Source organism: Cavia porcellus, unplaced genomic scaffold (genome assembly GCF_034190915.1).
Source record: "Cavia porcellus strain 051 isolate PalLab524CR breed Dunkin Hartley unplaced genomic scaffold, mCavPor4.1 scaffold_22, whole genome shotgun sequence".
In the NCBI taxonomy this organism is placed as follows: Eukaryota; Metazoa; Chordata; class Mammalia; order Rodentia; family Caviidae; genus Cavia; species Cavia porcellus.
The window spans coordinates 61,488,932-61,504,035 of NW_026947505.1; the positions used below are offsets into that span (position 1 = coordinate 61,488,932).

Genomic DNA, 15,104 nt, shown 5'->3' on the forward strand with positions numbered 1-15,104 from the left:
CATAGATTTTACTTAAGTTTTTCGAACTTTTTTGTACATTTTAATGGAATGATAATTTTAATACATGTTATTATTTAACTAATTTTTGTCTTGCATTTTAACTCTGAAAGGATTTCAAGACCTTCTTATTCAGAATATTTCTATAAGCCATTACATTTCAGTCTTATACAAAGAAAAGGATAGGTTTAGCAAGTGTAGTTATATGCTCCTATTTTATAAACAACTAGTTGAAAAAAAAAAACCCTCTCAATTCATATTAAATGTTCCTGTTATACCAATAAAAAGGAGACAGTAAATTTTGTTGTCTCTGGAGACAAGATTTTACTCTGCAGTCCAGCCTGACCCTGGATTTACTTCGTAGCCTGGACTGGCCCCAAACTCACAGCAATCTTCCTGCCTCTGCCTCCCAAGTGCTAGGATTATGGCATGTGCCACCGGTAAATTTTGTCAGTCTCCAATTTTTGTCATAAAAAGAACTGATTTGTCAATTAATGGTTAATATAGTAGAAAAATTGTAACCATCCATCCTAAATCTATCCTTCATCACAGTTTGTTGCATTTTCAACACTGTTTGTGCTCAGTGCTTCTATATTTGTGATCTTTTTTTTTTTTTAATTAAAATGGTCTTTCTGAAAAACCCCTATCTTGTTTTGGAAACAAGAGTGTAATTTGCTTCGTAAAATGAGTTAAAGTTCTCTCCTTATTTTTCTATTCCCTAAAATGATTTATTTCTTATTTTTTAAAAAGTGAGGTAATATTCTCTGTTCACTGAATTGTCGCTATCATTTCTGCAAAACTGTCTAGGCAGAGTGTCTATTTTTAATTGTCATTTGAAAATTTAGTTTCTGTAAAACTGTTTTTTTTTTTTCTCATGCCTATATTGGTACTTCTACATTGGCACACATACACACAAAAAAAAACAATCAAAAGTTCAAAAAATCTTTTAAATCTATTAGCATAAAATCATTCAACTTACTCATTTATAATTTTAATCTGAGCTGACTCAATAATTATTTAGCCTTTTTGTTATTTAAGTTGAATCTCTCTTTTCTTTCTTACCAAAAGTTCCGTATTTTCAAAACTTGTGATATTATTGCTCCTTTCAAATTCAGTGATTTGTACCCTTACCTTAATTTGTCTCTTTTTATTTCTTGAGCTCTCTACCAGTGTTCTTTGTCTAGCTTCTGAGTTGCCCAACTCATTACTTACCCAAACTGTGTGAATTCATAAATTTCCATCTAAGTACTGTCTTAACCACATGTCATAATATTTTATATATAGTACCTTCAGTGCCACTTTCTCCCAATAAATGAGATACTCTTCATAATTTTTTCCTGATTTTTCTCTGTATTCCAATTCTTATGTATGCATATATATATATACTTGGTTAACATATATAAATTTATATACAGACAAATATATACAAACATTGACTTTTATATATGTATGTATGTATGTATATGCTGTCTTGTCTCTGTGTGTATATATTTGTTGCTGCTTTCTTCTATTATAAATTTCAGAACTGAAATTAACTTGACAGTAAGATGTATAACCATTGATTCCAATAATTACATTCTAGGAGTCGTCTAAAATACAAGGCCCAAAAACTTTTTATAGCATAAAATATTATATGCTGTAAGAATAATTAGCAAAAATGAGTTTTAAAATGTGTACATAAATTTAGGTAGTTAAATGAAGGGCAATTTCTCTACTTTTCCGAACACTAGACAGCTAATATTCTATCCTAGATTTAATGAAGGTTTCAAAATACTTTAATCTCTTAAAACAGCAGTCTACATTGTTTTGGTAAGAAGAACAAAATGAATTTCAATGACTCAGCAGGAACTTGAGAAAAGTTTTGCAAATATATTACCTATGATATCTTTTTGTTTTTATTAAAAAGAGTCATTGAATGCCAATGAGGGAAATTCTGGAAGACAGGTTAAAAAACAAAAGCTTCTTTCACCACATTTGCTAAAATTCATAAGATATAAATTGTGTTCCATGCAATATCAATTTGAGAACATATTTTAAATTTTATAATAATATCATTTTATTACAAAGAAAAAGAACTTTTTTTTTTTTTTGTCTTTTTGAGACGGAGTCTCGCTATGCAGTTCAGGCTGGTCTTGAGCTCACTTTGTAGCCCAGGCTGGTCTCTAACTCACAACAATCCTCCCACCTCAGCCTCCCGAGTGCTTGGATTACAGACGTGAGCCACCACGCCCAGCAAGAAAATATTTTTAATGTCCCATTGTCACTATAAATTAGAATGTTGTTCCAGTGCCAATAGAGCATAGTGATTGCTATATCCTGGTAGATTATAAAAAGAGAAAATTATAAGAAAAGGTTACAAATAAAAAGAATTTAATTTTCTAGTTTATGTGATGCATTTGTAAAAAAATCATAACCTTTTCCTTTTAAAATTTAGTTTTCTATTGAGTTCCAACTGATCTACAAATATATAACAGTCTCACATACTAGTAATTAAATGAATATATCAACCAAGAAATGTTTGTAAATATGATAGAGTATCAAAAGGCTAAAGCTTTTAGCCTCACCCTGACGATAACACTATTTGTGCCAACAAACAGATACAGAAGAAAAGCACGACTATTGCTTGAGGGTATGCTGCTTTATTTAAAACAAATTCTGGTTTATTATTTGTAAGGGTTCCTAGGAAACTTCCATCTAAGAACATTGTCTTAGCTCACTGTTGGAAACTGTTGTTTTTTTTAACAGTAACTCTGAAACTAGAAACTCAGTTAAAGAGTTTAACAGATAACACTGAGAAAGAAATTCCTTTTGTGATTGTGTTCTCCAATGTACCATATGTTTCACTTAAATTTGTATTTCTCCTTTTTCCTATATTTATCTTCCTCTATCTTTTTCTGTCCCACAGAAAAAATTATGACATCAACATCCAAAGGAATCCTCCGGCCATTTTTAATCATCTGCATTATCCTGGGCTGCTTCATGGCATGTCTGCTTATTTACATCAAGCCCACCACTAGCTGGATCTTGAGTCCAATGGAATCTGCCAGCTCAGTGCTGAAAATGAAAAATTTCTTCTCCTCCAAAACTGATTATTTTAATGAAACTACTATTCTGGTGTGGGTATGGCCATTCGGGCAGACCTTTGACCTTACATCCTGCCAAGCAATGTTCAACATCCAAGGATGCCATCTCACAACAGACCGTTCACTATACAATAAGTCCCACGCAGTCTTGATACACCACCGAGACATCAGCTGGGATCTGACTAATTTGCCCCAGCAAGCTAGGCCACCTTTCCAGAAATGGATTTGGATGAATCTGGAGTCACCAACTCATACTCCCCAGAAGAGTGGCATTGAGCACCTGTTCAATCTGACTCTAACCTACCGCCGTGACTCAGATATCCAAGTGCCTTATGGCTTCTTGACAGTAAGCACAAACCCATTCGTGTTTGAAGTGCCAAGTAAAGAGAAGCTGGTGTGCTGGGTTGTAAGTAACTGGAACCCTGAGCATGCCAGGGTCAAGTATTACAATGAGCTAAGCAAAAGTATTGAAATCCACACTTATGGTCAAGCATTTGGAGAATACGTGAATGATAAGAACTTGATTCCTACCATATCTGCTTGTAAATTTTATCTCTCTTTTGAAAACTCAATTCACAAAGATTACATAACAGAAAAGCTCTATAATGCTTTCTTGGCTGGATCTGTACCTGTTGTTCTGGGACCATCCAGGGAAAACTATGAAAATTATATTCCGGCAGACTCTTTCATTCATGTAGAAGACTATAACTCTCCCAGTGAGCTAGCAAAGTACTTAAAGGAAGTCGACAAAAACAATAAGTTATATCTTAGCTACTTTAATTGGAGGAAAGATTTCACTGTAAATCTTCCACGATTTTGGGAATCACATGCATGTTTGGCTTGTGATCATGTAAAAAGGCATCAAGAATATAAGTCTGTTGGTAATTTAGAGAAATGGTTTTGGAATTAACTTTTTCCATCATTTGCACATTTAGCAAAATATTTTGATGAACTGTCATCTAAATATTGAGGATAAGAAGAGAAACAATGTTCTGATTTTGTGTCACAGTTTATTTTTATTATCCTCTCATGGGTAATGTGAATACTTTGCTGGAGATAGAGATTTTTTAAGAACTCACAATTATCAACCATTCCATTTGGTTTTAAATTATCCTGTATATACCTAACTATGTGCATTGAAAAATAATTTATTCCTCATTATCATTTATAAACGTTCTTGTTCACATTTTTGTAGCTGTCTGTAAGTTGAGGATTCTGTTGTTGTTTCTACACTGATCAACTGTTCAGGCTATCTGGTAAATGAAAATGTACGATTCCCATTTTAAAGTATGAAAGATCTTTACTAAATATTATAATCTATAATTCCAAATTTGCACAGTTAGAAAAGAAAAATGCACCGTAACTGCATTCTAAGCTATATTACTTCAGAATTGAACACTGTATAATTATTTGATCTATTTTGTACCTGTTTACCACTTTGGTGAGTGTAAAGTTATTCATGCATTAAGTACGATATGAAGGAGAACTGTTCTATTCAGGAAGTTATTATGTTTCACATTTATTTTCATTAAGCTGACTCGCAAAAGCAGCCAATTATTCTTATGGTCTTAAAGTACTCGAGAATTCTTACATATCCAATTTGTTATCATTTTCAGTACCTGAGAAATAGTACCAATAACCCTTAAACAAATGTAAGATAATTCTCAATATTAATGCTATTTGTTGTGATAACAAATGATTTCTTCAAATGCCAATGAAAAGGATACCTAAAGGTACAAATTATATTTATAAATGTTACTATTTGAAATATAATTCCTAATTATTTATAAATTTAAGATATTTTTGAGGCCCTAATATTTCCAGCAGTTTTATTTGTCCATATAAGCAAATAGATGCTCATAACATTTGAAAATGCATCCTATCATTTAAAAGTAAATAAATAAAATTGTCAATGACAGGTTAAATGTCATAAAGCAGTGATCTACAAGAAACACAGGGGCCAGGGATTTAGCTCAGCAGCATAAGCGCCTGCCTGGCAAGCGTGAAGTCGAGAGTTCAATCCCAGGTACAAAAAACCCACAATGCTAGGATTCAGTGAATCATTTTGTAATGAATCAATGAATGGTATTGAAAATCACAGGAAGGGACAGTTGTAACTGAGAGATACTGATTGAACATGATATTTTGTATTACATCCTAGTAATTATCCATACATAACACATTTGACTTGGGTCTTCAGAGCTTTACTGAACCAACATAAGCCAGCACTGCATGAAATTTTTGAAGAATATATTCCTAAATTTTCATATACCTATAGAATTCTTCTATCATAGGCTAGAGAGGGGGAAATATGAACATAAACAAAAACAGTGAGAAAAGCTAAAGATTTTCAAGGAAAGCATCTTCCGAATCACTAATGCCTTTCTTTCACTCTTGCAAAACCCATCAAATTTATTAGAATGTTCTAAGGGCATTCCCTTGTCTCTTTTGTATTTATTTTAATAACCAAAGAATAATTTGTCTTCATGGATGTCCTCATAGATAAAGATCTCACATTTATTTTATTGTTATAACAGTCAGACTCATAATTTACACTTATCATTTTTTTAATCTAAAAGTTGGGATCTTAAGAACATGCATTGCCAATAAATTTAGAATGTACTTCCTTTTTTGTGAAAGCTGAAAAGCATTTTGCCTTGCTTTTACTAAAGTGAACAATGATTATTTCAAATTACTGCAAAACATGAGAGAAATTCCCTCTTTGATGACTATGAATTAAATCTCTTTTTTGGATTGTAACTATAATTCCGTGCTGATAATATGACCCAAGTCAAAAGTGTAAGGATTTAGCTGGTGTTGAAACCCATTAGCTATCCAAGACTAATAAATTTTCAAATTGCACAGTCAAACCAATGTGTCAACTGAACCCTTCAGTTGTAGCTCTATTGATCTTGAGTTTTAAGGATAGAAGGAATTATAGCAAGTTAATTCAGTCTTTTCCATTGAATTAACTGGGTTCAGAGATGATACGTATTAAAGTATACCTTCACACATATACACACAGAGACATCTGACCGAGTGACAGTAGTTAAAAGAATGTGGGATCCTCTCTTTCCATCGTTCCCACCTCATCATAGAAGGATTGCTGAATTCCTATAAGTGTAATTTTGTCTGGGACTAAATTGTGAAACTAAAAAGAAAATATACCACTTAAAATATTTGTTTCAAAATACCAAAAAGTATTGTGATCTGAATAAATACTAATTATGATAGACCTTAATAGAAATAAATACTATTATAGGCCTTACTAATAAGAATAAATACAGAATTATCACTATCTGTCAGTATTACTCTTTGGAAAAGACAGACTGTAGCAGCCACATATTTTATGAAAGTCATAAATCTGACAAAGTGAAGTAAAAACTTTAAAAATTATCTTGGTCACAACTAATATCAACTTAAAATTTTCATGTTTACTATAAAACTCCTGACAACCAAGTAAGTTTTAAAAAATCACAGAGTGTTTGTAATGTAAACTGACAAAATATTTTGGAATTATTTGCTAAAGCTTCAACTTCGTATCTCCAACTGAAGGTAAAATATGAAAAAAATAGGAACTGTGTATTGCTATTTTTTCCAGCTTTCAAATTGATTTTCATAAGTCTTGGGATAATCACCTAGACATTGTTTTTGTATAAAATAATATTTCTTTAAAAATCTGTAGATCCTGTGTTTGATCATATATTTGATTTCTTTGAATGCTTAGTTTCATTTTGGAGAGCTTCTTAAATTATAATGAAGTTGTTAAATATAGCAGATTTCAGAATCTACAGGATAAGCACAGTGTCTTAATGCAGGAGAGGATCTCAGAAATACTTGAATAAACAAGCTAACATTGCTGGTTGGCATGTAAAATATTATTAAAGTAGTGACCATATCAGCTCCTTGGTACTAATTGGAGTGATAGTCTACATTTATTTTATTGATCAGTTACTGCCTGGCAGATGAGTCATTATAGCCTCTTTTTCTTTCCTACTCCATTCTAAGACCTCCTGAAGAGAAATAACACTTCGAGAAATGCTGAATAAGATTTAAAACTTGTTAATGTTATATTTAAACATCAATAACACACAGCTTGTAGTAGAAATGAAAAGTAGTATTTAAGAAGAGTATAAGCAGCAAGCACTATGAATGGCAGATAGTTGTTACCAATCTATGAAGACAGAAATATAGTTTAATCCCCTGTAATTTCCTAACTTTATGTTACTGTTTTGCAGCAATGAAGATGTTTTTGTATTCGGGATGTTTGTCATACAAACATTTCTTTTGGAATTTTGAAAATGGATAAACTCCACTGCTACCAAATTGTCTTTTCTCTCAATAATCTATATTGTATAATCCATACTCATAAATATTTTACAAAAGTGCAACCTAACTGAGAGACATAACCTAGAAGTATAAAGAATGCTAGTCTAAGTTGTTAGTTCAACAAACTGTAATTGTGGAAAAGCCACTTAACCTCGCTGGACCTTTTTGAAGGAAGGTTCCTTCTAGCACTACTGATCTTTAGTTAATACATAGAGGCACTGGAAATGAAATTTCAAAGACCATCTCAGAATAATTTTTGGCAGTAAATATTCCAAAGAAATTTTCCTTTTATTTTTCTATATATACATTTAAAGTATAAAACTGATTATTTAAACTAATATATGAAATAATATAATTTATTCTTTATTGGAGTTTAAATCATAGCAAGTGCTCAATTAACTAAACTTTCTCCTTTTACTTCTCCTCCCTTAGCTGTCTACTGATATCTTTTATAACTCATTACTCACTGAGAATTTAATTGATTATAGAAAACAACCATAAATTGGGCATTATTTTAAAATATTTTAGATTTTTCTGTATATTTAAATTCTTATTACAGTAATCTAAAAACGCTGATTCAGAAATTTGGTAGAAACATTTGAAGCAATTTTCAGTGACAATGATACAGCAGTTTGAGTAATATGTGTAAGCTGATTTTGCATCCAGAAGTTTATTTATTTTTTGACTCATGACAAATACATGTGGATACATTTCATTTACAGTGAAAATATTTTGCTTTTTAAAAGTCTTCCTAATGTCAGTCTTCCTTCGTCTGTGTTACTGAAACAATGGTTTCTGCTTCAGTAGACCTAGAATCAATAGACATTGCTAACAGTACTGGTTCTTGAGTTAGTTCCATGCCACAGCAATCTCTTCTTACAAGTTTTTTTTTAATATTTAATCTATTTAATAAGATATACTACTATATTAGAAAAACTATCATATCATAGGCCAGTAGTTTTCAAATGCACACATTTCTTAGAGACTTTCTAGATTATCTGATTAAGAATCTCTTGAAAGATTGTCAAAAATATATGCTTCTGATTCTCTGGTCTGAGATAGGGTTAAAAGTTTGTACTTAAAAACTGACCCCACATGGTTCTGATGTCCGCATCCTACCTGCTAAATAGAGAGTGTCTATACTCAGGTTTAAGGCATTGCATTTCTTTAGATCACCTGGAACCTTTCTAAATACATCCGTAATTTCTCTTCTTCCAAAACCAATGCATCCTTTATTGCTAGTTATTTTATGCCTGGTACTGGACTCCTCAGTGAATGTTGTGATTTGAAGCACGTTACTCAGTTTCCAGGCATCCTTGCACATTACGTGTGGTTGGGAGCAGTAGTTCTCAGGTATGAATGCACAATAGAGTCATGCAAAGAGGGTGGTTTGTTTCTTTTTAACTATGAATGTCTAAGACCTATCTTAGGAATCAAATTCAATTGGTTTAAGATAGAGCACAGAGGTGCAGTTTTAGTCTCCATAAGTAATTCTGATGTAGCATCCTCTCTGGAAACCACCAGTCTACACATGGTGGGGTGCTTAACCTCGGGGAAGTGTTAGAAAAAGTTATACAAGTTGAAAACATATCTCTTGATCTCTTCTTTAGGTTTCTAACTGCATGTTTATGTTTTTCAGTGTAAAATTGGACTAGACAATTATTAGAATCCTTTACAAGCATAAAATTTTATGCTTCTATAATCTGCTAATCTTTTGCACATGTTGAAGAGCCTGCTTTACAGAGTTCCAGAGTCCATGAGTGCAAAAATAGAAAGATAATTTTCAGTTACGATGTGAAATATACGAGTTATAGCATCTACCTGTTAACACAGATGTATAATTGGATCCAAGTTTGCCTGGCTAGTTGTGTCCAAGTCACTTGACTTCTCTTAGCCTCAGAGCCTGCATACTCTTGAGGTGACATACCCTTGATGTGTGGTCTATAAGAACAAAATGAAATTGTCTTCAAAGAGGTTAAATCAGTATTTGTTACCTTTTTGGTGGGATGTTTGAAACTATACCCCAGCTCTGAACATTCTGGCAAATGCTCTACCACTGAACTATATCCCCTACCCCCTTTTCTTTTATCGTTGCAAAAGATAATTGAAAATTCCAGATATAGATCCTCAGTTTCATGTTTAAACTCTGAAGATGTTAAGCAGGTAACCAGGTAGATCTCTAAAACTTTAAACAAGCCTAAGGAATAGTTTTCAGGAGATGGGAAACAAATAAATTAGTGTGAAAACATTTATTCATGTATGTAATTGTTAAGTCACTGAGAGAGTGTGGGCACCAGGCAGCGGCAGTGAATAGGCATTGTGTGCATTACAAAACACATAGGCTGTTTATTCAAATAATTGGAAATCAAACAAACCTAATTTTCTCTCACTGTTATGAACAATCAGTAGAGTAATAGTCAATTTAGTTCATAACAGTTGACATAGCCTAAGTTCCAGAAGGAAACATCAGCAAGATTCTCAGAGATTATTTTATGGCAAGGAAATAAGACTTAGAAATATCCAATGACTTAATTTTATCCTTCACTTTAAAGCTTTAATAGTTTAGCAACAGAACTAGTCAATGACAGTTGGAAAAGAAAGTCAAATCTCCATCTACTTTTCAAGTGAAAAAACAAAAAAAATCATAAAATGTTATTTTTAAAGTGCTAGGATATAAATTCAGTCAACAAAAATGTATTTGTTTAATGATCAAAACTAAAATGATTGTTAGCCAGACCGTGATTAAGACTCTCCTAATTGCTAATTGCCTAATAAATAGAGTTATGACATGAGCAATCTGAACTGCTCATTAGCATAGTTTTTAAGCTATATTTGGCTAAAACAAAAAAATAAAGTAGACTTAAAGAAAAATTTTATTTTAATGTGTGAAAGAATGAATGATATTCAAAATAGTATTTTAAAAGTATTTTCTCATTGTATTTCTTGGAAATACATATTAGAAATGTTTATTTCATTTACATGTGTAGAAATCTTTAAAATGGAATTGTCTTTCTGAATTTTCTGGAAACTAAATAATTTTAAAACAGTGTTATGCCAATTATGTTAAATTTAAGATTTATGAAATTCTGTTGTGAACTTTCGCCACCACCATGTTTTAAAGGTGATTTCTACAGAGTACAAAACTGTAGTACTTGGTTCACTGTAATGACTTTTCTACCCATTGTTGCATTTCACTTTGACTAATGAGGGCTGAGGAAATAGAAAAGCAGCCTTGACAGAAAGCTTACCAAAGACTCAACAGGCAACCCTACATTAATCATTGTGTAAGATATTTGTACCAGAGTTACAACAGTACACCACCCAATCTTGCACTGTTCTCATTAGCCACTTTTAAATCCACAGTTGAGATGATCCTGAACGTATCATCTTTATCCAAGGAGAAATTACAAGAGGAGAGCTGACTGAGGTGGTACAAATGTCTGCAGTTATAGTAATGAGAATAAGTTTCTTGTCCTCTGGTATCTTCATCAAAGGCCTTTGAACAAACCTCTGTTATTTAGATTGTCTATGCAAAATTGGAAGAAGCATGCTTTTAAGAAAACAAATGAACTATCTTGAATATTTCATACATTACTTTAAAATAATCCAAGGACAAACTCTGTGTCATACTGCAGACAAGTACTTCATCTTCACTTATGAATGCTCTATATTTAATCATTATGAGCTCTGGAAGATTAACAGATTTTATGCCATTAAAATGGGAATAGGAAAAAGTAAAATTGATGGCATATTTCTATTCTTAAAAAGTGAAATATATGAGCTATTTTGATGATAGCCTTATAAATACAATACATATATATATTCATTTTTCCTTTAGTTCTATTTCTTTTTCTCAAAATCAGATTTGTTAGGCGTAAGGGATAATAGAATAATCATGACTATAAAAATATATAAAATTCTTAAGAAATAAATAATGTATGTCAGAAGTGAGACATATTTACCTGTAGAGATGAATCTGGTCAAACTTTTTGAATGACATTATTGTAATTAATTACCTTCACTGTAATAATGTGGTTTATTCTGAACATAAAACAACACGTGAATGTAGTAGGAGTTATTAAATGCAAAAAATAAAAACATAAATATACAAGTCTGTACCTAGACTCAGGTTCACAAAGCTGCAGAAAATTATATGCCATTGAGAAACAAGAAAATGAGAATGAAATGAGATTGTAATGCAAGGTGTAGTTTTCACCTGTGAAAATCTACTGTGAAATTTACTAGCAATTCTGAGCCACAGATTCCTCATCTATAAGCTACAGGTGATGGACTGATATTAAAATCACCAGAAAACTCTTTAAAATGCTGATACATTGATTAGAATTTCCGATTTCATCATATGGGCTGCCATATAGCCTTCTAGATTATTCCCTCTACTTCCTGCGTTCCATGTGGTTATGCTGCGTGAGCCACAAAAAAGGAGGGAAAAATTTAACAGACAATTTCTTATAGAGCTATGATTAAAAATTTGCTAAAAAAAGAAAGGTGCGGTGAAGTTCTACAAGTGAAGAGTTGGAACTTTGCATGCTTCCTCTTGACCTCATTTCCTCTAGTCTGTGTGTGTAGCACACATGCCAATATATTTTTAAGTAGTTCAAATGTAACTTTGAATCAAGACATAAATAAAGAGGTTAAAAATCACACTGAAACAGATGTGCCAATTCTATCCAATATGTGAATTGTAAGGGTCAGTAACCCTTAAACTATTTAGATGATAATTGTATGTTTTATTAATGTATTGTAATTTTGCATTATTGTATTGTCATATTTAAGCAAACTCCTAAAAATACCCTGAAACCTATTGCCAAATGTACAGTTTATTGGTTCATGTTATTTCTGATAAGAATTTAACTGCATTGTGCTAATAGTTGTTAATCCCATTAACTTTCTGTGGGTGTACTGTTGTGATGCAGACCTGATATGGTTATTGTAAGCACACTAATTAGTCACTTGGATTTTTATAGATAAAATCACACATTGACCAGAAATCACTTTTCTACTTATTTTTTTGTAGAGTATTTTTCCACACACAAAAGAACATGATTATTTTATATCAAACATCAGCTTTTCTTTAAAGTCTTATTTTAAAAGCCAATGCATGTTTGAAATAAGATGTTAAATATTATATTGCAATATTAAGATTGTTTATATTAGGTGAAAAATGCATGTAGTTGGTAATCATGCATCTTTGTGGGGAAATCTGTACTGCCAAAACACACAGCCTCGTCTCAATCTGTGAGCAGCATTCTACATCCTTTTAAAAGCCCTTTTTAATTATTTAGTAGAGGGAAAATGTTATTCTTAGTGCTATGAGCCAACAAACAATGTTGATTTGCTTTTTTTCTAACTTTGTGGCATTTATGCTAAAATTTTCCCAGAGAAAAAAATAGGAGTTATTGGAAATGAAATATAAAGAATAAAATCATTTGTTAGAAAATAATACAATTCACTGTACAACAATGTATTTTTATGAAGATATAGAAAAATCATCTGAAGCATTTCTATTCTATGAACACAATATCCTGACAGCTTTTATAATCAGAAATTCCCTCTCTCCCTCTCTCCATCTCTCCCTCCCTCCCTCTCTCCCTTTCTCTCTGTCTCTCCCTCTCCCTCTGTCTGTCTCACTTCTCTCTCTCCTGCTGAAATCAATACTACTGCCAGGGGAAAGGGGGAACACTTCAGGTCAGGTCTGCACAACACTAACATACTGAACCTAAGTGATTCTTTTAAATGCAGGAAGAATATGAATATCAGTTAGACATTCTTCTCCACGCTGATAATTTAAGAAGTCTTGAATATAGCAAAAATCACTCCATTCAGTGAAAGGTGCTTTTTGTTTGTTTTATTTCATTGACTGTTTGTTTTGATTTTAGAAAATATAGTTGTGCATTTAAAAGTTTTTAATTCCACCCAAATAATATGCACCTACCAACCACCCCTTACCCAAATGGAATTAGTCACTGATCATATCTTAATGCTAGAACATTGTTTTTTGTAGCTTAAAAAATCAATATTAGCATTTATGATATTGCGAGATAATTTCATTGCTATGCTATTAAGAGACTGGCATTCATATTTATGCATGTATTTATTTATTTATTTATTTAGAGAATTGGCTCCTCTATGCTCAACTTTCCCAGTTTCAGTGAAGTTAATATAATATTAAGAGAATTGGACTCTAGCTGCTATTCCAAGTCTAAATCAGGTTACTGAATCTTGTATCCTTGAAGTACAGCATTAATTCAAATGACAAGTAGCCAATCCCAGCAATGTAAAGATAAATACAGCATCCAAGATGTGGTATGTGTGTGGCATTCAGCAAACATTGATCTGGGCTCTAATTTTGATACCATGTTGTTCCATTTATTGATCAAACCTGTAAATAAAATAGTATTTTATGGCAGCTAAACAAATATTTTAACAAGCCATGAAAGGCAAGATGCCACAGAAGACCTGTATATTCACTTTTTGGAGAATTTACATTTTCCACAGTTTAAACTGGAGATACCATTTGAAGTTTCCTTTATGTCATCACAATGTAAATGACATTTCTGCTCATAGAGATCTTTCTGGGCTTATAAATATATTGTGTGACTGCTATAATTTTGTGAAAAAATTTTAGTAATTAATAGTGACTTCTGTGATCTCTGCTATAATTACAAGGCAGAAATAAATGTACAAAAATTTTGAGCCTGTTGTGTGTATGAACAAATTTTTCTTCAATCGCACTTCACATACTCAGTGTAAGTACCTCACTGATTTACCACTGGATTTGTTCCCAGAATGTGTAAATAATGATGTTCAATTCAGGTTGAAGAATTCCTGTAATGTGAATATTTAAAATAAAAAATTTCAAGAGTATAATACCTAGTGCTGGTTATTTATAATGTTCATTCAATGTAACATTCAATATCATTCACTCAAGAAGATTGATTTTCATTTGCATATAATTAAATTCCCTAAATATTTTGAACTAAAATTTTAAAAGCACATTTTCCAAATTATTCATTCATTTTAAATATCATGTGAAAAAAGATTAGCCTGTATACCTACGTCAACTGTGCTGTGTTGATTTGTGATCCTAATTCTGCAGTGTTATAATGGACTTGGGGGTGCTGTTAGACGCATGAGCAATCAGCCTTTACCTAGCACAGGAACAGGAGAAGCTATTCATTCTGTTTTCTCTAAGCTTTGAAGAGGTCTCATCTTGCCCCAGCTCCCCAGCACTCTACATACTCTCCTTATCCAGACTTACAGAATCAGCAGTAGCCGAAGGTCCCACATGTGTCTACTTACTGTGAACTGCTGCCTGCGCCATGTATCACATCTTCCAACTGCCTGCTGTCATGTAACTCCCTGTAGAACCTTTACACATGCAGTGCACTATGAGAGCATTTCAACACCTATTTCCTCCTTTTTTCCTTCACTCACCTAACAATACTGTAATGAATTAAGTAGCCTAAAGCAAAAAAGAGAGAGAGAGAGAGAGAGAGAGAGAGAAATCCACTTGATTCTTTCTTTTCCTTTCCTCTACATCAAATTGACCATGAAATCGCTCTTAAATACATCCTTTGCCATGCACCTGTTAAAAAGCAATGCCCTTAAAAATTTACTTCAAACAAAATAATAACTTAAAGCTTCCAATATCTACACTCCACATAGCCCCAGGTA

General features: G+C 32.4%; 1 protein-coding gene across 3 annotated transcripts in view; it reads left to right on the forward strand.

Moving 5' to 3' along the window:
• The window catches only part of Fut9 (fucosyltransferase 9), a 203,195-nt gene extending 188,898 nt beyond the window's left edge, over window positions 1-14,297 (forward strand). For all 3 annotated transcript variants that reach the window (XM_063233261.1, XM_063233260.1, XM_063233262.1), the window contains one exon: window positions 2,903-14,297. In XM_063233261.1, the coding sequence (XP_063089331.1) occupies window positions 2,911-3,990 (1,080 nt within the window). In that variant the 5' untranslated portion in view covers window positions 2,903-2,910 and the 3' untranslated portion in view covers window positions 3,991-14,297. The remainder of the gene's footprint in view (window positions 1-2,902) is intronic.
• Window positions 14,298-15,104: the final 807 nt, after the last annotated feature.